Source organism: Numida meleagris, chromosome 3, assembly GCF_002078875.1.
Source record: "Numida meleagris isolate 19003 breed g44 Domestic line chromosome 3, NumMel1.0, whole genome shotgun sequence".
NCBI lineage: Eukaryota > Metazoa > Chordata > Aves > Galliformes > Numididae > Numida > Numida meleagris.
The window spans coordinates 45,820,296-45,841,447 of record NC_034411.1 but is presented as its reverse complement, the minus strand read 5'-3'; the positions used below and the strand labels follow the sequence as shown (position 1 = coordinate 45,841,447).

At 38.1% G+C, this 21,152-nt stretch overlaps 1 protein-coding gene across 2 annotated transcripts in view; it reads left to right on the top strand.

Moving 5' to 3' along the window:
* The window catches only part of IGF2R (insulin like growth factor 2 receptor), a 57,564-nt gene that overhangs the window by 27,923 nt on the left and 8,489 nt on the right, over positions 1 to 21,152 (top strand). For both annotated transcript variants that reach the window (XM_021390722.1, XM_021390721.1), the window contains exons 18-40: positions 381 to 543; positions 1,300 to 1,479; positions 2,287 to 2,388; positions 3,590 to 3,691; positions 4,329 to 4,503; positions 5,751 to 5,918; positions 6,450 to 6,593; positions 7,224 to 7,402; positions 7,756 to 7,843; positions 9,058 to 9,264; positions 9,670 to 9,800; positions 10,502 to 10,599; positions 11,414 to 11,550; positions 11,747 to 11,937; positions 12,586 to 12,712; positions 13,090 to 13,212; positions 14,177 to 14,439; positions 16,095 to 16,307; positions 17,209 to 17,358; positions 18,415 to 18,576; positions 19,023 to 19,233; positions 19,619 to 19,765; positions 20,187 to 20,421. In XM_021390722.1, coding sequence (XP_021246397.1) covers positions 381 to 543; positions 1,300 to 1,479; positions 2,287 to 2,388; positions 3,590 to 3,691; positions 4,329 to 4,503; positions 5,751 to 5,918; positions 6,450 to 6,593; positions 7,224 to 7,402; positions 7,756 to 7,843; positions 9,058 to 9,264; positions 9,670 to 9,800; positions 10,502 to 10,599; positions 11,414 to 11,550; positions 11,747 to 11,937; positions 12,586 to 12,712; positions 13,090 to 13,212; positions 14,177 to 14,439; positions 16,095 to 16,307; positions 17,209 to 17,358; positions 18,415 to 18,576; positions 19,023 to 19,233; positions 19,619 to 19,765; positions 20,187 to 20,421 — 3,696 coding nt within the window. The remainder of the gene's footprint in view (positions 1 to 380; positions 544 to 1,299; positions 1,480 to 2,286; positions 2,389 to 3,589; positions 3,692 to 4,328; positions 4,504 to 5,750; positions 5,919 to 6,449; positions 6,594 to 7,223; positions 7,403 to 7,755; positions 7,844 to 9,057; positions 9,265 to 9,669; positions 9,801 to 10,501; positions 10,600 to 11,413; positions 11,551 to 11,746; positions 11,938 to 12,585; positions 12,713 to 13,089; positions 13,213 to 14,176; positions 14,440 to 16,094; positions 16,308 to 17,208; positions 17,359 to 18,414; positions 18,577 to 19,022; positions 19,234 to 19,618; positions 19,766 to 20,186; positions 20,422 to 21,152) is intronic.

Sequence of the window (21,152 nt, the reverse complement as noted above, 5' to 3'; positions counted from 1 at the left end):
CTCTGTGTGAGCTTAGCCATTCTAGGTTAGTGTTCTGGCTTGTAGCTTAGCACTGCATGATATTGGTTTTCTATGTAGGTAGCATTAGAAAAGTCATCTGTTATAACAATGTGATCTGCAAGTATCCTGAAATGTAGGTATTTCAATCTAGTATACTGACTCACTTCCTAAGATATAAGCTGACTCTTTGATTTTACTTTGCTTAATAACTTATTACTTGGTCAGCTGTGTTCTGCTTCCTAGGAGTATTGTTTTTTTATTGTGATGCTCAAAGAGGAAGGTAAAAAGCATTATCCTGAAGTTTCTCTGAGACTGATAACGCAAAAAGGAGTCTATGAATAACATGTATTCTTAGCATAGAACTTCTTCCTTCCACCCAGCTTAGCAAAATCTCAGAGGAGAGGTGAAAACTGGTATGCCATGGATAACTCAGGACCAAATGAGCGCAAGAAGTACTACATAAATGTCTGTAGACCACTACTTGCTGTTCCAGGATGTGACCGGCGAGCGTCTGTGTGTCAGATGGAATATCGGCATGATCATGTGAGTAGCCCTTCCATCCATCCCAGCTCACAGCTGATTTGCAAGGTGATTAAAATAAAGTGGTCTACAAGATGAGCACATGAATTTTGATTCCTTGGTACAACATACAGTGGTATCCTTTTACATATGATTCTTTCTTTGTTCTGTTTTAAAAGCAGACAGCTGTTCTTTTCCATGTATGCTGCTGCAGTCTCAGACTGATAGCATTATTTTAGGAACATTCTATTCTGGATGTTCTGTCTTGCATAACACTGGAGTTGGAATATTTGCCACTCTGCCCTGAGCTCTTACGCTTTGAATAGGTTAGTCAGAAGTTGCCAAGAGGAGGAAAAAAAAGAAGTGCTGGTAGTGTTCTTCTACTTACATAGTGACTTTAAGGTTTGCTAATATGCATATATGGCTGGAGGCTTCAGCATACAGTTTTAAATAACTATGCAAATTACACGGCATTTTATTGGACATGAGATTATAGGGCTCCCTAAACTTCTAAGCTGTGTAGCTGATGTGATGGGGTGGTGGTTCTGAGGTACTCCAGGCACCTTATCATAAAATAACTGTTTTGTGGTTCTTTATATAGGACCACAACTTCTAAATGTATTTTTCTTTCTCTCTGTATTTGGGAGATTTCTAGATCTATGAGTTTTGAATGCAATGGAGAGAACCTTCTGTATACAAGATTATTGTATTTTTTTCTTTAGCTATTTTAGTAAATGTCTTTTTGAGGTCAAAATTGCTGACAGTTTTCTTTATTTCTAGGATTCTTACTATGAAGTCACATCTATCAGTAATCTTGGTGTTGCCAGCAAAGAACTAGTAGTTGAAAGACTTGGTCACATTCTTCTAACCTATACGAATGGCTCTGTATGCATCAATGCTGATGGAGAGAGAACTACTTATACCACCACCATCCACTTTGCGTGTTCCAGGGGCACTCTTGTAAGGACAAATCATCATTCAATTGTTTTATCATAGTAGATTTTCTGACGTGTAACATGAAGCTACCTGAAAAGTTATAGCATGTAAGACTTGTGACTAAGGGAGACTACTTGAGGGCTTACCTTTGTTTTCACATCTCTGTTTTAAATTGAGTATGTATTTTTTTATTTGGGAACAGAGTAGTTTATCATAAACAAGACCTAATTAGAAGCTAATAACTGTAGTGGGAACTGATGTTTCAAACTACTCTAATTAGCATGAAAAAGTGCCTTTTATAGATACAGATGTTGCGGAACATCTTAAGAGGAAGAATGTTGAAAGTGCATTTCCAGACTGAGCTTCTGCATCTCTGCAGCTTGATTCTAGATGAGCGCTTAATTCTATAGAACTTTTGCTGATACAAATCTATATGCTAAAGTTCAGACTCTAGTGGTGAGTGGGGACACTAGTGAAGCTTGCCTAAGACTTCTCCTGCTGGCTTGTAAATCTGCAAGTTTTAATTCCCTTACTTGGTGGTCTTTCCAAGAGAGATGGTGAAAAGTCCGAGTCTTAGAGTAGTTATGAACTACTTTAGTTTTGCGTGAAAGTACTGAAATCAAATTTGAGTAACTATTATTTCAGTTGTCAGCTAACAGTATTTTATAGTGTTTGATTTCTGTTTATAGTGGGCTTTACTGTATACCCCAAACCCTCTAGGGCTGAGGGCCATTGGCAGGCTACTTTTAAAGCAGAATCTCATAAATGCGAGAAGGTCTTGGCTGTTACTTTTTACTTGATCCTGGTCTTCTGTCTGCAATCCATTTCCAGAATAGCAGCCCCCGGTTTATATCTATTCAGGAGTGCGTGGTTACATTCTTATGGGAAACTGAAGCTGCTTGTCCAATCAAGGAAACAAAAGATGATTCTCAGGTAAGAAAATAAGCATGTTCATGGTCTCACAGAATCTCAGGAGGTGGGAGGGACCTCAAGAAATTGAGTACAACCCCCCTGCTAAAACAGGTTCCCTGCAATAGGTCACACAGGTAGGGGTTCATATGGGACTTGGATGTCTCCATAGAAGGAGACTCCACAAGCTCTCTGGACAACCTGTTCCAGTGCTTTGCCACCCTTACTGTAAAAAAAAAAAGTTCTTCTGTATGTTAGTATGGAACTTCCTATGTACAAGTTCTAGGCCATTACTCCTTGTCTTATTGCTACACACCACTGAGAAGAACCTGGCCTCATCCATTTGCCTCTCACCTCCCTTCAGATATTTATAAACATTTATCAGATCCCCTCTCAATCTTCCCCAAGCTGAGGAGACCCAGGTTACTCAGCCTTTCATCATGTGGGAGATGCTTGAGGCCCTTTATCATCTTTGTGGCCCTCCACTGGATGACTTCTAGGAGATTTGGTTTTTTTGAACTGGGGAGCCCAGAACTGAGCACAATGGTCTAAATGTGGCCTCACTAGGGCAGAGTATGTTTTTCTAGCATTCCTGGTTGCTGCGTTTTCATAACTCTAGGAGGAAACTTAATTACAGTGAAATATGAAGTTGATCATGGTGGAACTTTCTGCTTTCTTTTTGTTTTCTTGAAGTGTTCACAAAGTATGTAACTTTTGTCTGAAATGTTCCAGTGCACACTCAAAGAACAGCTTGCGTGCCATTAGACTTTTTGTTCCACTATGAGGCTGCTAGTGAAGTTGAGTGTTTTTTTATGTAAGGACTTAAACTATCCTTGTTTGTGTATAGCTAATCAAATTAGGATCATTTTTCACGATGAGCTACTCAGTTACTGTTTTACAGGCCTTGAAATGATCACGTTAGTGTACAAATATCTTTCAGTAAAAACACTTGCTCAAGCTAACCTGATAAATGACATCAGTTAAATTACAATTAGTTGTATTGTCTCTTGACATCAGTCATACGCCAACTGTGTGAAAGAATTAAATGAAGAGTTGCTGCTGCCAGAGCTGTACTCTAGTTGTCCAAATTAAGTTGCTGCTTGGTACACAGGATAGGTATACATGTAAAACACTTCTTTGGCTCTTTAAGCAAGTTAGAACATCAAAAAAAAAAAAAAGAAATGCAGAGGTAAATAATAATGCTGTTATAATTCTTATTTTATAGTCCTGCTCTGTGCGAGATCCAAACAGTGGATTTTTGTTCAATCTGCAGCCATTAGCTGCAGAAAAAGGTTATACAGCCACTGGCATTGGGAAGACCTACTTGGTAAGGATTCTGACTGTACAACCTGTTGCTTATGGACTCTGCTGTTACTTTTTTTTCTTCTGGTCATACTTAGTTGGAGCTTTTACTCTATCCTCTTAAGGAATTTAAATAGGTAGAAGAGCATTGTACTTAAGAGAAGAATAGAAGATACATTGATTCATCATTCAAAATAGTGCTTAAATAATCAGTATTTTGTTGTATAGCAAAGCTAAAAACTAGTCACACTATAGAGGCACCTCTAGGCTATGCATGGCTAGTTACATACTCGGTTGTATTATACCAGTTAATCTACCAGTGCTAGAAATGGACAGTGTAAGCCTATGAGAAAGTTAATTTATCCATATCAGTGTTCTTAATGTGATTTGTGTCTCATTAGTTCTAGACTAGCCCCAGATAGTATCATAGGGTTTTTGACTTGCTAAATCACATCCTGTACTTCCAGTGAAATGTATCTGTGGACCCTGAGGGTGTTGCTCCTGTATAGATAGCTGTCTTGCAGTTTAGAAGTGATAGGCATTTCTTGATGTTTGAAGTTGGTTTTAAGAAGAGAATTTCACTGATGCAGAAAGACTACATGAGCCTAACTTTTCTGAACCAGTTAACATTGTTTACACCCCTATGTTTTTAAAAATTGTAGCTAAACATTTGTGAGCCTATGCCAGAATGTGGTATAATCAATGGAAAACCAGCTGCTGGATGCGAAGCAGACAATCTGACATCAGTGCGGATGGTAGAATTGGACAAAACCCTTTATCTGTCTAGTGAAGGGTTTCTAACTCTTACCTACACAGGTCCTCTTCTTGTGCAATCAGGTGAGTTCAGGAAATGTGCAGTGTGGTTTGTCACTAATGTTGTACTTTCTGTCAGTAGTCTTCATTTCCCACTTTGTGGAATAAAACCTCCTGGGTTTAATGCTAATCACTTAAACAAGCTTAGTTCATACGAGCTTCTCATATGAGAAATCAAACCATGCTAAATAATAATGGTTCAGTTTTCAGAAACAAATGTGCTCTTCAAAACTGCTGAAAATGGACTAAATACAGTACAAGAGATTTTTTCCCTTACCAAGTGGATGAAAAATACCTTCCCTGAGAGGAGGAAATGAATAGTTAAATGGAGAAAGCAAGCAAAAAGAGCTCTGACTTTTAAGTGAAATTACTGCTTTAGAGACCATTATTCACAAAACAAAGGCTTAAAGTAGTTTTATTACTGAAAAATGACTTTTCAAGTATCTTATACTGTTATACGGAGTTTCTTGAATAAGTGCTCTTGTATCTCGTGTACCTGCTGTGTGAGATTTAGTCTGTTTTGCAAGTAAGACTGAGAAGATGTGTTTAGCTTATGGGTTTTACATACTCTCCAACTGTACTGAAACTGAGCTTTCAGAGAGGCTCAGAGTATCTTTAAAGGCTTTTTTCCAGAAAAATGTTGTGAAATGTTGATCTCTCTCTGTACAAATTGCTCTGGTGATCTTATTTTCACAGCCATGAGATTTCCATTGTGAAGCAGGTACCAAAATAAGTGATTGAGCTACCATGTATTTCACTGTGAGAACTTCTACCATTTTGTTTACAAAAATAATGCAGTGACGACAAATGTTCTCCCTGTTACTACTTATGGGCTGTGGAGAACATTAAATGTGTTGCTTAAAAAGTGTCAATATTTGTTCTCTAGTTATTACACAACTTAAAGAACCACTCTTTATATGATGCAAGTTAGGAGTTACTGGTACAGCAGATTTGATGTTTTATAGGCTTTCTGTTTCCACAAATCTGTCAAAGATGTGGGAAGCACACCTCAGTGAATGTAATTACTCTCTTTAAAATGTGTCAGTGTATTCTGGTCTCCATTTTGGAATGTTACTTGTGAGTACTATGCATTTTGGGGCAGTTTAAAGATGGTTTGTTTTTTGTCATTCAGAAAATGTATAAACAGAAGTGTTGGCCTTGAAACAGTTTGTAACAGGAAGCTGTTAGAAAAGTCTCAGTCAGGTGTTATCTGCTGCTGCTTAACTGGAGAATATTTAAATTGAAGTTCAAGCTAAGTGTTTGTTTTACAGGAAAATCAGACACATTTACGGTGACTTTCATTTGTAATGATTCATATCCTGGAGAACTTAAGTTTGTGCGTGAAGAGATAAACAGTGTGCTGAACATCCATGATACTTTTTTTGAGTTTCACACAGCTCTGGCTTGTGCTCCTGCTCCTGTAGACTGCCAGGTTACAGGTAAATACGTACGGGGGATTCAGGTTGGCTCTGTGCAGTAACTATTGGAAGGATTAACTGACCACCACAAGCTTTTATGGAGGAAGTCTCTGAGATGAAGATTTAAGGATGCCTGGAGAAGTTCAGTACTTGACATCTTTGTAAAGGTGTAAGGGGAGAAGAATTGAGTTGTTTGAAGCAGGTTTAAGTTACAAAAATGGGAAGGAAACTAATGTTGGAACATAAATGTCACTTCAGTCTAACTGAAGAAAATGGGTTAAATTTGTATTGTCTCTGGAAAAATGAACCTATAAATTGTTAAGGAGTTACTTGTGGTAGCTAAACTGCTCATCATTGAGGGAACTATTTTTTTTCATTTAGTATGGTTGCTTCTTTGTGCAAACAGTACCCTTTCTCAGTGGGTATCTAATATGATTCTGAAAAACATGTATTATCTGTATTTGCCAATGAAATGTATTATCTGAAACTCAATACTGTTGGAACTATCTTAGCAGGTCTTCCAACTTACTGTATGTACCACATCTCTTCCAGATGCTGCTGGTAATGAGTATGACTTAAGTGACTTGAGTAAAGAGAGTGAACCATGGGTTGCTATAGATACTTCAAAGGATGCAAAGAAGCGAACGTTTTTCTTGAATGTTTGCAAGCCTTTGCCTTTTGTGCCTGGATGCCCTGGTAAGCCAAATGGCCATCACTTACTGACTTGTTGCCTTCTCATGCCAGACCTATGCAGAATGACAGCCCTTCTTATTCTAAAAAGATTTATTGAATCCTGCTTGTTCAGTTGCTGAACTTGACATACTCACCTAGGTCTATGTAAGGGTATAAAAGTACTACAGAGTTTTCAGGTTGACATTGGTCTTGATACTAAACAGGACTCTCCCACTGAGATCTGTGGGAAGGCATTTGTGGAAAAATGTTTTGAGAGCAGTATTTACAAGTATTTTGACTTTTCTTTTAAAAAGACAAGCTAAAAGTTGGTGCCTTTTATCTGAGTGAATTCTGAATTTCTAGCCAGTTTAATTTATTTCAACATGTTTCTTTCTTTAATCTCTGTAAGAGATGAGTACAGTTTTAAAGATTCCAGTGAATGCAGTGACTTACTTTCTATCCCAAAGCTTTTAGGCAGACAATGTCTCTGCATTCATAGAAATGCATCTGCTGTGTTGTGCTTTGGGTATTTGAACCAGTCTGAGTGCTTGAACATCTCTTAAAGCTACTGCATTATTTTATCTTATAATCAATAAAGTTACCTAGTTGTCAGAGCTTTGTACTAAAATAAAGTTTTCTTTTGCTTTCCTGCAGGTGGTGCTATAGGATCCTGTGTGAAATACACTGATAAAAGCAAGAACCTTGGAGTCATTCAGATAAATCCACAGGCTGCTACTGATGGGTCACTAAGCATTATTTACTTGAATGGTGATATATGTAAAGATAAGCAACGCTATTCTACACGTATAATATTCCAGTGCGATCAAACAATGGTAATTTGCTATGCTAATAGTTACTAGTAAAAACTTGAGCTTAGACTTTCTGTAAAAGCGTAGACAGTTTTTTTTTGTAATGGAGAGACTGGTTCTAAAATGCAATGTCTTGTATAAAGGCTTTTTCTCTTGTCTCTCCTTTCAACTGCTTTCCTGAGTCCTTTGAGCACAGCAATGGACTCTGTTGTGAACTTGTGAGCCACCAATAGCAGCTTTGTACGAAAAGGGTACTGAAGTTTGATAATAGACACTTTAGACTATGCAACTGCAATAAAAAGGGTTACCTCATGTATGTTTTGGGACTTGCAATGTGATTGTTAGTACACCTCCTTCATACAACTTCTTTTTCTAAGGGATCACCAGTTTTGGAGCAAGAAAGTGATTGTGAGTTTGTGTTTGTTTGGAGAACCTTGGCAGCCTGTCCTGTCCACAAAGCAGAAGGTAAGTGCAGTTAAGCTTTATAATGTTGAACAAATCTGTACAAGAAGCAAATACCTAGAGGAGCTATACTTGCTTTTTTGCCCTGCAAATGCTTCAGTGATAGATACTGACTTCTGGATTGAAGTCGCTTTGGAGACTAGGTCCAGCAAAAATACCGAACCTTAAAAGTGCAGTTTAGGGTGATATTGAAATGGACTCTTGTATCTAAGGAAAAGATATAGTAATAATGCTCTCTGACCAAATCATGGTGCTATCTCAATCACAGTGAGACTTACTGATGTCTTACAAACATTGGTGCTACATTTAATGAGTGGCTGATCCTATCTGTCAAGTCATCCCTTTTTCCTCCCTGAAGAGTGGAAACTGTTGTGAACTCTTAGTAGATGATGGTGGAGAGACCAGAGGGGACCACATGAGTTTGCAGTTGACTTTAGGACATGCAAGAAGGAATCGGGTTTTAGTTCTGGTTGTGCATTGGCTCTTAAAAAGCTGAACATGCAGGTATCTTCTCTGCCTTTACAGGCTTTGTTTTACAACTTATAGATAATACCTTGTATAATATCCAGACTTTGTGTGAAGTACCTGTTGCAACTGTACTAGACATAATTGGCGCTGTCAGTTAACTACATGTGGTGCAAGAGGAATGCTTATGAACCTGCTGCTCTGTTGTACACAATTACTGTGCAGGATGCAGTTGACAAGAGCCATGGTTTTGAAGGGAGAGAGACTTGTGTCATCTTGTCTTAGTACTATCTTGTTGGGGATTAACGGAAGAATAGTAATCACGTGACACTAGTGATCACTGGAGTCAAGGTCTCAATCAGCAGTAATACTATAGGTTTTCTGTCAGCTGATTAGACCCATAAAACTAGAAATTCCTCAAACTTTTTGTTTCATGGACCTTGATATGCACTTAAGCTACAACAATTCCTATATTATTTCCTAACTCTACAAACCTCATAACTGTTCAAGGAAAATACAAGACTGGCATCTAGTACAACTGCTTCAGTCTTGACCTCACTGTTCTTTCCTGACAGTTAAGCAAGTGCTGGACTTACTATCTCTGGTTCTGTCCATAGCTGCCTTCTATGCTGAAGGAGGAGCCTGTGAGGACAGCTTGAGAGTGTTCTTGAAATATAGTGTGTCTTGTGTTAGTGGTAGTTACGGCTCATAGATATTGGATTGTATTTTAAATTCCTGATTTTCCCTTAAAGGAGAGGATTGCCAGGTGAAAGATCCAAGATACGGTCATGTTTATAATCTGAAGCCACTTTCCGATAAAGACATTAAAGTGAGTACAGATGAGTATGACTACTACTTCAGAGTTTGTGGAGAAATAACAGAACACTGCAAACCAGGGCTTCATCCTGTGTCATCGTGTCAAGTAAAGAAGATGGACAGTACTTTCAGAAAAGTAGCAGGTATGGCACTTGATCAGAAGGAACTTGAAGAATGGAAGAGTAGTAAGAGCTATTCATTTATCACATAGCAGCTTCAGTTATGAACTGGTTCATCCTGTATGTTTTATAAGATAAAGTACCTTACCACTTAATGTTCAAGTAAAATCTTTATATAGAGAGAGAGCGAGTGTGTAAAATCTTAGATATCTTACCGTATAAATAGAGTTGAGCTCATTCCTCTTATACTGGGACACTTCTGAAGTTGTAACTAAGTCATGTTTTAGAGGAAGGTCCAGGTCTTTCTGTCAGTACTTTATGCCTGTATCTGCTGTCTCTGTAACTCTGTCAGATGCATTATTGCAGTTCTGTATTTATTCTGTATTGGATTAGCTGTTTAACTTTTTTCTCTCAACTCTTTATTTCTAGGCTTGCTTACAGAGAAACTGACTTTCAAAAATGGTTTAATAATGATTAATTACACCAGTGGTGAAAAATGTCATAAAATATATGAACGATCAACTGCCATATTTTTCTATTGCGACAAGACTACATCCGAGGTTAGTTGCAAAACATAAAGTAGTGTCTTCCAGAATTGCTCTCTTAATGTGCAGGAGGGTAAGATGAGGAATATGAACTGGCTTCCTTCAAGAACTCCTTATTCACTTAAGACTAGGCAGGAGATGTAAAGTTCCTCTGCGGGGCTAATAACTAACTAAACTTCCTATTTATGGAAGGAACCTTTGTCATGCCTCAGGAAAATCAGAGCATGTTGTTATTTTAAGAAATGTCTGCTACTGGCAAAGCTCTTAGAGGTGTTAAGGGAAGTTCTCTCAGAGCAGTCTGTTAGAAGTTAAAGGTAGGAGAATGAATCCACAGAATAACAAGAAGTATGTGGCCAGACAAAAAAAAAAATGGATTACTTGATATTTTCAATAGTGCTCTCTATTCTTGTGCTTACCTTCCTGTTCATAAAGAATGGTGCCTAGGTTTACTTTTGGCTCTTCTTTTTCCTTGTCAGAGGAGTCAGTAGCTTTTAGTGGTTGCTCTTTAATCAGAATTAGGTTTTCCCAAACTTAGGTTTGGGAAAATTTGTGTTTTGAGCTTCTCAGGCCATACTTTTCAGATCAGAAGCATAGTAGATATCTAAGATGGTATGTAAATAGAAGTTACTGCGCCTTCTTAAAGCAAGACAGACTTTATGGTAGTTTCTATGTTTAAATGAGAGAAAATAAATTCCTCTTGAATTTTGTTCTTTCAGCCTGTATTTTTGAAGGAAACTCCAGATTGTACCTACATGTTTGAATGGCATACGCAGTATGCCTGCCCACCTGTTAAATCTACTGAGTGTTCCTACAAGTAAGTTGTTTTTTCAAAAGGAAAGTGGGGCTGTGTGATGGCAGAAGTGAGCGTATAGGCTTATTGCAGTCTCATGCAATACTACCTCTTTAGCTATTGTGTTTTTGACTTAGTCTTTTAGTAGCTAAAGTGATGTTCAATGCTAAAGCAATATTTTGAGTAATTTTGTCATGTAATTTGTACTTCCTCCAACTAATATTTCACTAAAGGAAAATAGTTCGTTTGGGAGTTTCCTGAGGAATAAATTTAGTATAAAAGTGAGCTGTTGAGTATGTTGATGTTGGTGTCAGAAATCTGAATATACTAGCTTTTTATAAGTGTAGATAATCAACTACAGCTAACTTAAACAAGGAAACAAGTGATACCTATTTGGAACTTGCATCAGACAAAACTCCAGGAAAAATGTCATTTATTTTTTTTTTCTCAACCAAGTATTAGCTCAATAAGATCTAGTAAGTGTGGTCAAATATGGCTAATAATTGCCTGCGGTATTGTGCTAGGGTTCTACCCTGAAATGACAGTCCACTGTAACTGTGTGTTTGTGCTTGGCAAGGATAATGCATGCTCCAGTAAAGTAAAAATTACTCATGCGTTGTCTGGTCTGTGTGTATGTGGGCTGTTTGCTGTAGGTTGGGTGACTTATATCTGTACTGAATTTGAGGCTTGTGGGGATCAATGAATCTGGTGCGGACTTTTCCATCAGAACACGCTTTGTGGAGCTACTGGGATAAAGTTTATTGTAAATGACAACTCCAAAGTTGCTGGAGTTACTTTTTTTTTAATTCCTCTTTAATTAAGATTTCCTTTCTTACAGGGACGATGAAGGAAATTTCTATGACTTTTCTTCTCTGACACGGCATAGAGAGAACTGGGAAGCAACTGATATATCTACTTCTACAAAGAAATACTATATTAATGTCTGCAAACCATTAGTACCATATGGTGCTGCACGTAAGAACAAAATGTGTTCTAGCTACAAATAGAGGGTGGTTAGGGTGGGGGCAGGGGAGGAATCCACAGTGAGTGTAATTTGGGTGCTGGTTTGGAGGTAGATCAACTATGGTGTAACTAAAAGTGGATTTTTATTCCAGGCAAGCCGGCCTTAACTTTTGAAATAATAATACAGTGGTTTTGTTTATCTGTATAGATTCCTGTCCTCCTGATGCCGCTGCCTCCCTTATGGAAGGTACAAAATGTGTAAGCCTTGGAGAAGTGGCTGATGGACCCCGGTGGGAAAATGGCATTTCTACTCTGAAATATATCAACGGGGAACTTTGTCCAGATAAAATTCGCAGGAAAACAACAATGCTGCGCCTTAAGTGTGATGAAAGCAAAATTGTAAGTAGGCTTCTCCTGGTAGGGTTTTACATTTGAGTTATTTGTGTCACTGTATGTGTGTAGAGGATGGTGGAGCAGTTCTTAGCTGCTCCTTAGCCTTCAGCTATTTGCGAGACAGTTTTATGAGCAGACTGTGGAATGATATTTTACATGATGAGCAGCTCTTAAGAGATCTTTTTTGTACAATCCGCTAGCAGTTTTTATCATCTGGAATACCTTCAAACTGTTTGCATCTTGAAGGTGAGTGTATTGTAGATTGGGAGACACCTAGAGCAGTGCCAATATCTAGTGTTATTGTCTGTAGTTAAGTCTTGGTTGCACATCTGTGTGCCTAGCCATTAATTACTCCTATACGAAATGTTTCATCCTCACCTTTTGGACTTTCCACTGCTGACCTAGACTGACTTTAGCTCACTTCTCATCATTTTTATTGCTACTGATAATGGTTTTGTACTATCCTGTGCATGTGATACAGCTATGCTGTGGCAAATACTGTAATAGTTAATTTTCTGGTGCCAAATGCGCTCTTAAGCCCTAGGAGTGACACCTGAATTGAGCTCAGCTAGAGGTTTCAGGGATAACCCTGTGACATGAAACCTTATGATATCACTTTGCAGGGAATGTAGTCTGTCACTGTTTTGTGTTTAGGAATCCAAGCCAGAACTGATAATGGCCATTGAAGATTGTGAATATAGCTTCTTATGGTTCACCGCTGCAGCGTGTCCTCTTAAAAGCAATATGCAAAATGACTGCCGGGTAACGAATCCTGCAACAGGTAAGGAGAAAGCCTGAGAGCTCTGTATGCGAGTGAGGCAGCTGGCAGCAGTGTAACTGTTGGCTCTCAGAGGATTTTATTAGAAAAGGAAAGTGTTACACATCTGGATAGTGACTGACAAGCTTTACTGTTGGTGGGTAGAAATATTTTGTACTGAGATATCTATTGGGAAAGATGAGTAGAAAGCTTATAATATATCTGCTCTGAAACTAACTTTACTCTAATTCTTGATATGATTTCATAACTGCTCGCCTTCTAAGTTAGCAGGCAAGTAGATGGTTGACCTTCCTACCAAATGAAGTTACTGAACACTTTTAATGCGAAGTGATGTCATGATTTCGTATCTGCAAAAAGATTACACCCTGTTTTGTCTACAGGGCACCTCTTTGATTTGACGTCACTGAAGCGAGAGTCTGGCTATACAATCATTGATTCACACAACAGAAAAATTGAGTTGAATGTTTGTGCTGAAGCTAAAAGCTCGTGTGCTAATGGAGCTGGTAAGCATCTCATACCACTGTTAGTGTAGTAACTGACTATTGTTCTTTCAGGTACATTTATACACAGCTTACAGTAGAACATGAATGGCAAGTTTTACTGGAAACATAAGGACTGAAGAGAGCTGTGTGGCTGACTGGCTTAGGAAGTGATCCAAAAGCTGTTCTAAGTAGCAAAGCAATGTCTTTTTTTCAGACTCCATTTTGAACCTTAAATGGGTTCGCTTCCAGTCTCCATTACATCTGTAAAGATGAGTACTGTTTTGGAGGTGATGGGAAGGCTGGTGCTACTGCTAAACTTCTTGGTTGCTGTGAAAAGGAAGGTGGTGTGAGCTGACAGCACTAACTGCTGTCTGCTGTCTGTTACTGTAATGCATCTGCATTCAGCCTTGTGTCCACACTTCAGTCTCTTGCCAGTCCTCTTTCTAGCTTGGTATTCCCTTTTTTTTTTGGATGCTTCTGAAATATTGCTAGCAGTTAACAAGTATCTCAAGATTCTTATTGGCAGGTTGGATTGCTAGCTGTTTTGTCGAACTATGCATGAGACTTAATTAAGTTTTGGAAATGCTAAAATAGGAGTATCACTCGTGAATTAAAAAGATTGTTTTTCTGTATTTAAAAGAAAAAAAATGTTTTTCTTTTGGAGGCATCTTAATGAATTAAGATGTATAGACTAGATGATATATTTTTTAATATCTTTGTTTTCAGAAAAGTGGTAACCAAAACTGTGGTTATAGGATGTTCTACTGGTTAATAAATCACTCAGGACAGTGTCGGTCTGTTTCAGTGCAACTGAGCTCAGTTTAATGGTGTGTCCAGATAATGTGAAAAAGCATTTCCTGTGAAAGTTAAAATGAGGCTAGAACCTTAAGTTTCCCATTGATCAGTAAGGTAAATGTGTAGCACTGTTTGGAAGGACAGTTGCATAAGACTTGATCTTTTGTTTTCTTTTTCTTATAAACTATAGCTGTCTGCATCACTGGTGGTCCAAAACCGCTGAATGCTGGAAGACTAAGTAAAACTTTAACTTATGAAGATCAAGTGCTAAAGCTTGTTTATGAAGGTGGTGATCCTTGCCCTGCAGACCTCAAAATGAAGCATAAAAGCTATTTTAGCTTTGTATGCAAGTCTGATGCTGGAGATGACAGCCAGCCTGTTTTTCTGTCTTTTGATGAGCAGACATGCACTAGTTACTTCTCTTGGCATACCTCCTTGGCTTGTGAGGAAGAGGTAAGGATTACTTGTATGTAAAACACTTGTGTGACTAAACTGCTGGTGAGGAGGGGTTCAGGTACAGTAGCAGTATATGCTTTAAATCCGTTGAGGGAAAGGTTTCTTCATCTAGTGTGGAACCCAGGTTCATAGAGAAATTCTCAAATATTTTTTGTGTTCAGCAGGGATGAGCAACGCTTGGCAAACTTGTGATCATGGTGGGCTAAGTTAAAATTTTACTTGTTTAGATCAACCTCAGTCTGGAATCTATTTAGCTGTTCTGTACAGCTCAAATGAAAGCCATAGGCTACTTCTTAAGAGTGCTTAAGATTTGCCAGCGGAACAGGCTAAGAGGGATCAGGCTGAGTTGAAGATAGAAAATGAAACAAGCCCCAGGCAGAGAGATGGTCTCTAAGTGAGTGACTAAAGGCCAGGCATGTCTGATCAGGATTGCTAAGTGCAGTGACTATCTGATAAACCTTGTGTTACACTACCGAGACAAATCCTTTGTTCATGTTATCAAGGTGAAATAACATGATCAACTCTAGATGAACTGGTGTTCCAGACAATACTTTGAGCTAGTCATACTGTAACAAATTTTATCAAGTGAATTTTATCTAGTGAAATTTCTACAGTTGCACAGAGTAAAAGCCAGCCATAGGATTAGAAGGTTTAGTGTTTTAAATTTACACTGTAGCTCAGGGAGCACAAATCTCTTCTTAATAGCACCTGAATGCTGCCTTTATGAATCTCTGATCTATCTTCTTGTTACTTTAAATACTTAATGTGACCATTGTTCTCTGACAAGTTCTTTCCCCTCCCCTTAATGAGTATTTCAGTTCTACTATAGCTCTTAATTCTGTTTAGAATGTTTTCTCCAGTTTTCCTTTCCCTGACAGATAATGTCTCATCCCCACTTTCAGTCTTGTTACAGGATTTCTGCTTTAGGCAATTTTGGTTTCCTCCCCAGTAGTATGTTCGATATACGATATGCTACAAATCAGTGTTTGAAAGCATTGTTTTCTAGCCTGTTAATTACAGATTTCTGATCACTTCACAGTGCATCCGCAGTAGCTTTTAATGTTTCGGAATAGTAATGGCTGTGTAGCAATGATGATCACTTGCTCCATTTGTTTAATTTCTGAACAACTTATGAAACTTCCAGTATGTAAACACGAATAACCTTCCAAGATTTCAAGTGTCAGTAAGCTTATGCACTTCAAAGAGCATTTGAAATGGGTTGTGAGGAAACAGTGCTCAAACCATCAAATTGCAGTACAGTAATTTCATGTTGTTGCAACCAAGCATTTTTACTGGAAATTGCTCCCATCTTCCCCACATCAGTGGAGCTATAGGATCCACTGATGTTATGAAGACCATAGTGGCTGTTTGTGTTGGAGGCTTCATGGCAGAATTTTAAGTCTTGATGATATTCTGGTTTAGACTCACTTCCAGAACTATGTTTAAGAGCTTGCATTTTTTTATATGCAGCTTGTAGATGCTTAGTATCTACAGCCAAACAAGAGCCTTAACAAATGCTGGTTTACTTGAATGAAACTTTGACATTTTTTAAATGCAACTCTGCTTCTCTCTCTGTGAAGGGAAAGGATGATTGTTAATAAGTCAAAGCAAACAACAGAAGAATAAAAGCACTAAAATGTGTTTTCTCATAGGTGAGCTGCTCGGTATTGAATGGCAGTTCTGTTATTGACCTGTCTCCTCTGATCCATCGCACTGGGTATTATGAGGCCTTTGTGGATGCAGATGCATCTGATGTTTCTCCAGACTTCTACATCAACATTTGTGAGCCTCTCAATCCTATCAAGGATGTTAATTGCCCACCTGGAGCAGCTGTTTGTATGGTTCCTGTTAATGAAATGCCAATAGTAAGTATGTCTGGAATCATGGAAATGTGCATTTTCCTACTAGTTAAAACAGTATCTGTGACTAGAGACCTGATTTGAACTAGAGGCTTGACAAAAGGATAAAAAAAACTACAAAATTAAAATCTCAGAACTTTTTCATTGCTTTTCCCTACAAAGTAAGTAGTAATTCCCTACCTTGAACCTCAGTGACTTCTTAGATGTTCAGAGTTTCCACACCTTGATGAATGTGAAAAATTTTTTGTAATCTTGTGTATTGCTGCATGCCATGTACTGAGCCTGGGAAGCGGAATGTCTGCCATTCTATGGTGCAGAAATTGTGATTTTGATTCCATGATAGCATGTTTGCAAAATGAAGCAGGATGTTTCCTAGCATGCTCCCAAATGTGTTTAGAATTTCTAAATAGTTGACAGCTGGATGAGTAATGAGATAGTGACAGAATACTGAGCAACATCTCCATTACCTTGAGATGCTGAAGGTTCTTCGTTTTGAGATCTTATTTGAGAGCTGCAGAAGATGCAGGCAAAAAGTTGAGATGGTTTTCAATGAACAACCACTCTGATCTAGGGAACTTACTATACCGTATTAACGACATAATTTTCAATTTTTGGTATTTTTATTGAAATGATTTGAAAAAGAATAGGCCTTTAATATGCAAGAACTCCCTGGTTTTCATCAAGCTCAGTCAAAGGGTGTTAAGGAGTTTCTAGCTGCACAACTTCTGTTTTGATATGATCAAAATATAGCATCTCTTTTTTAAGTATAGTATGCAGGTTTCAAAAGTGCATAGTAGCTGTGCTCCCATGTCAACCAAACAGATCAATCTCTGATCTGAATCTCTGGATTGATGTGAAATCTGAGTGTGTCCTATACATCTCCTAATATGTATTTCTGCTTGTGCAGGATATTGGTCGTGTTACTGAACCTCCCAAGTTAAATGCGGCAGTAAATGGAGTTTACATCACTTACAACAGCACTACTCCTTGTCAGATAAACAACAAATTGAACTATACTTCTCTTATTGTATTTCACTGCAGCCAAGGAACTAGTCTGGTAAGAGATCTATTAAGCTAATGTTGATATTGGAGCGCAGTGGGAACTGAGTAGTAACCAACATTAGTGTTGCTTAAAACAAAATAAAGGATTTGTTTTTAGTATATAAAGATGGACTTGTTTCATGCACTCAAGCAAGGGATATTTGTATTCTTAACTAGGCAAAATTTCGTAATGCATGAACTTCAGGTTTGAAAGTATCGAGTACTGATGGTTTCAAGGATCACATTCCACTGAAGTGACATCGTGATAACTTACTGCTGGCATTAAACTTAATGCTCAATTGCACTTGAAGTCAAAAAAAAACAAAACAAAACAGAAACTTGTACCATAAGCTAATGCAAGAACTAGTGTAGTTGTTTATAAAGCTGTTACTATGAAATATTTCACTTGTGATGTAATTAATTCCTAATCACACACAGCTCTCAAAATTTGCATTCAGATACTAATAGCTGTTTTCTGTTGGCATTCAAACCTTTTGATGCTATGTGATAGTATGAATCTGACAGTTCTTGATTTAAAAAAAATTAACAAAAACAGTGGAGAAGCACTTGAGTATATTTGACAAACTAGCACTTGTTAAAAGTGCTCAATAGGACCATTTTTCATCAAGACAAAAGCTGAGCTGAAACTAGACAGCTCTGAGTATTACACAGACCACACTTGCTTTTATTTAATATAGGATGACAAAATAAACAACTTTCTGTCTGTATCTTAACTTTGTGAACTGAATGTTTACTGTGAAGAGACACAGCTCCTTCATGTCTTTTGTTCCTGTGTGCAACTAAGCTGAACATCAAAATCTTGACCCTAATTAATAAGAAAGCTTGCTTACTTCAACTACTAGTTTGTTTTCTGGAGATAAGTTAGAAGTTTCTTCCTTTTTTATTTTCTGTAATGGTTGTAATAATAAGGTATGGAATTTGTACTACAGTCAGAAAAATCTAACCTCAGTAATAACGGAGGGAATTCTGGAGGGAAAAGAATAATGCAGAAAGAACAAAACTTTCCAGTGTTAAGCCTTTTCTTGTTTCTTGCTGTGCTCTTTGGCAACAGGGTAAACCAAAGATGATAAGAAAACTTGACTGCAGTTTTGTGTTTGAGTGGGAAACGCCAGTTGTGTGCCCTGATCAAGTGAAAACTTTGGGCTGCTCTGTGACTGATGAGCAGTTACACTATACTTTTAACTTGACCAGCCTTTCTGGAAGATCATTTGAGGTAATGCTTTCTTGGAATGTTTTTTTAAATTCCTGGGGTGTGAGAAGAGACTAAAGTGTGTGCTGCAGCTGTGGTCAGTGTTTGTGGTTATTTGCCGTTTGACAGAGGGAGTAGCATTAGAGCATTGGCTTTTCATGATTTTGAGAGAAGTTTGTGAATCTACTGATAGGTAAAGGAAGGAGAACTTTTCGCTGAAGAGAGTCCTAATTTGGCTTTGAATGTGAGGACAGGCGTGCTGAATATGTTGTTTCCTTGGCCCTGTGGGTGTACTTTTATCTGTAGCTTTGCCACAGTAATGAAGGTTAGACTTGGAAAATCAGTTGTCTGCATTTATGTTATTACTGTATGAGTCTCATCTTATAAAGTACTCCAGTGGTTCTTCATGTGTAATGACTTCCAGACTCTAGAGGCGGCCTTGTTTGAGATGCTTCTGGGTGTCCCCACAGGTAACTTCTGGATCCAGCCGCTACCACGTTAGTGTATGTGGTAAGGCAGCAGCAGATGTGTCCCAGGGAATGTGCAAAGATGGGGCAGTGTGTCTGACATCTGGAAGTGGTGTGTCATCCTTTGGAAGCATAAAGGAAATGAAAATGGATTACAGCCACCAAGATGAAACGGTCATCTTGCAGTATACAGGAGGTGATCGGTGCCCTCCAGGTGAGATTGCAATGGACAGTCTCATTATGTAAAGACTTGTCATATTTCTTACCCTTAAATTGAAGTTTCATTGCAAAAAGGAGGGAAGCAACACAGATTTTTCATACCTTAGTGGAAAGTTAGTTCTGTTCAGTAGTATGCACCATACTAAGCTGCAACATCAACACTTCTCTCCTAGGAGAGAGTGCAACTCTTGTAGGGCTGATCATAGCTAACTGCATGCTACGTTTGAGTTTTCTAACTGGAGTTAGACTCAATGTTTCAGTGCTTATTGTCTGCACATGACTCTTCTTGGATAGCATCGAAGTACTGGCTTTAGATATTGTCTTGGATACGCATGCTGTTCTGCTGTATGTTATTAAGAGAACATACCTTTCTTTCTCAGTGACTGAAAAGGGGGAGCTTTGTGTGTTTCCCTTCAAGTACAAAGGGAAGAGTTATGATAAATGTATTACGGAAGAAAAGAATAGGCTGTGGTGCGCTACAACTGCAGACTACCAGGGAGATGGAAAGTGGGGATTTTGTGTGAATGGTAAGAACTTCTTATATCTTGCATATAAGGGTCTGAGTTAGCTGTGGGAGGGGAGGAGACCTCTGGTGTAAATAAATAAATGAAAATGTAAATAAATAAATGAACTTATGGGAATGGAATGGAATAAACCTATTTTACTCAAATGTGTGAGAAACATTAGTGCCTTCAGAATTTGTGGCTTTGAGTCATTAAGTGGTTCTGCTTTGGAGATCAGTCATTTTTTGAGGGAAGAGCTACATAACTTCCTAAAAAGCATGGAAATGTAACCTAGAGAACAAAATTGCAAGGTGAAGCATTTGTGCTTTATCTGAAACTATATCTGATTAGTGTAGCAAAATTAGTGAGGTATCAAACTTTAAAATCCATACGTGTATGGAAGCGTCTTGCAAGGTACTCTTATTTCCAATTTCCCCTCCTATAGCAACTGCAAGAAGGGCATCCACCATTGTTTTTGTATGTGATGAAAATGCCGGCAGTGGGAGTCCACACCTTCTGAGTGACATGCTTGGCTGTGCCGTGACATTTGAATGGAGGACGCAGGCTGTTTGTCCTCCAAGGAAGATGGAGTGCAAGTTTGTCCAGAAACACAAAACTTATGACTTGAGAATGCTCTCTTCCCTGACGGGCTCATGGGTCTTTTATCACAATGGAAATTCGTGAGTAGCGAGCAATTCTTGGGCAGTAGCTTACTGGTCAATATAGCTGAAGTTATAATGTGGCACAGTACTTCTGTACTCCTTCTCTTTAAAGGATAAGTAAATCTAAACTGAAAGTTTTCTTAAAGGCTTTCTGCTTAAATGTCTATCTTCATAAAGTAACTTTGTAGCTTAAATGCAATTTTTCTGATTCTTATTTGTGTTGATAAAAAGTCTTATTAATTCAGTTTTCTCTCTTGAGTCAAGCATGTAACGTTTTGTCTAAGGTTCATGCAGGGCTTTTTCTCAATTGTAAAGGCAGGGTAGAAAGATCTTGTCACTATCAACTTAAGAAAATGTAAGTGTCAGTTAGCCTATCCAGTTAGCAAACAGAAATAAACTGTCAAGGATAAGAGCATCTAATTCTAAAACTGTAGTAAACTGTGGGGTAGAAAAGCTGTTTCATTTACTGTTGCTCCTAAATTTTTTTGTTACAATAAATCTTAACTGGTATAGCTCCAAATGAAGAGATTTAAATTGAGAACACTGTAAGCTCTGTAGATGAAAAGAAAAAAATATTTCTTTATTCAGTTTTAATTTCTAGTTTTGACATAGATCAAAACTAACTAGTGTACTAATCTGTACAGTTTTCCTGTACAGAATTGTTTACTTAAATGATGTACTTAACCTGCTAATTGTTAGCATGTGCTCAATTCCTTAGCTGCTTTGAGTAGTTGATCTTTCAATGTAGC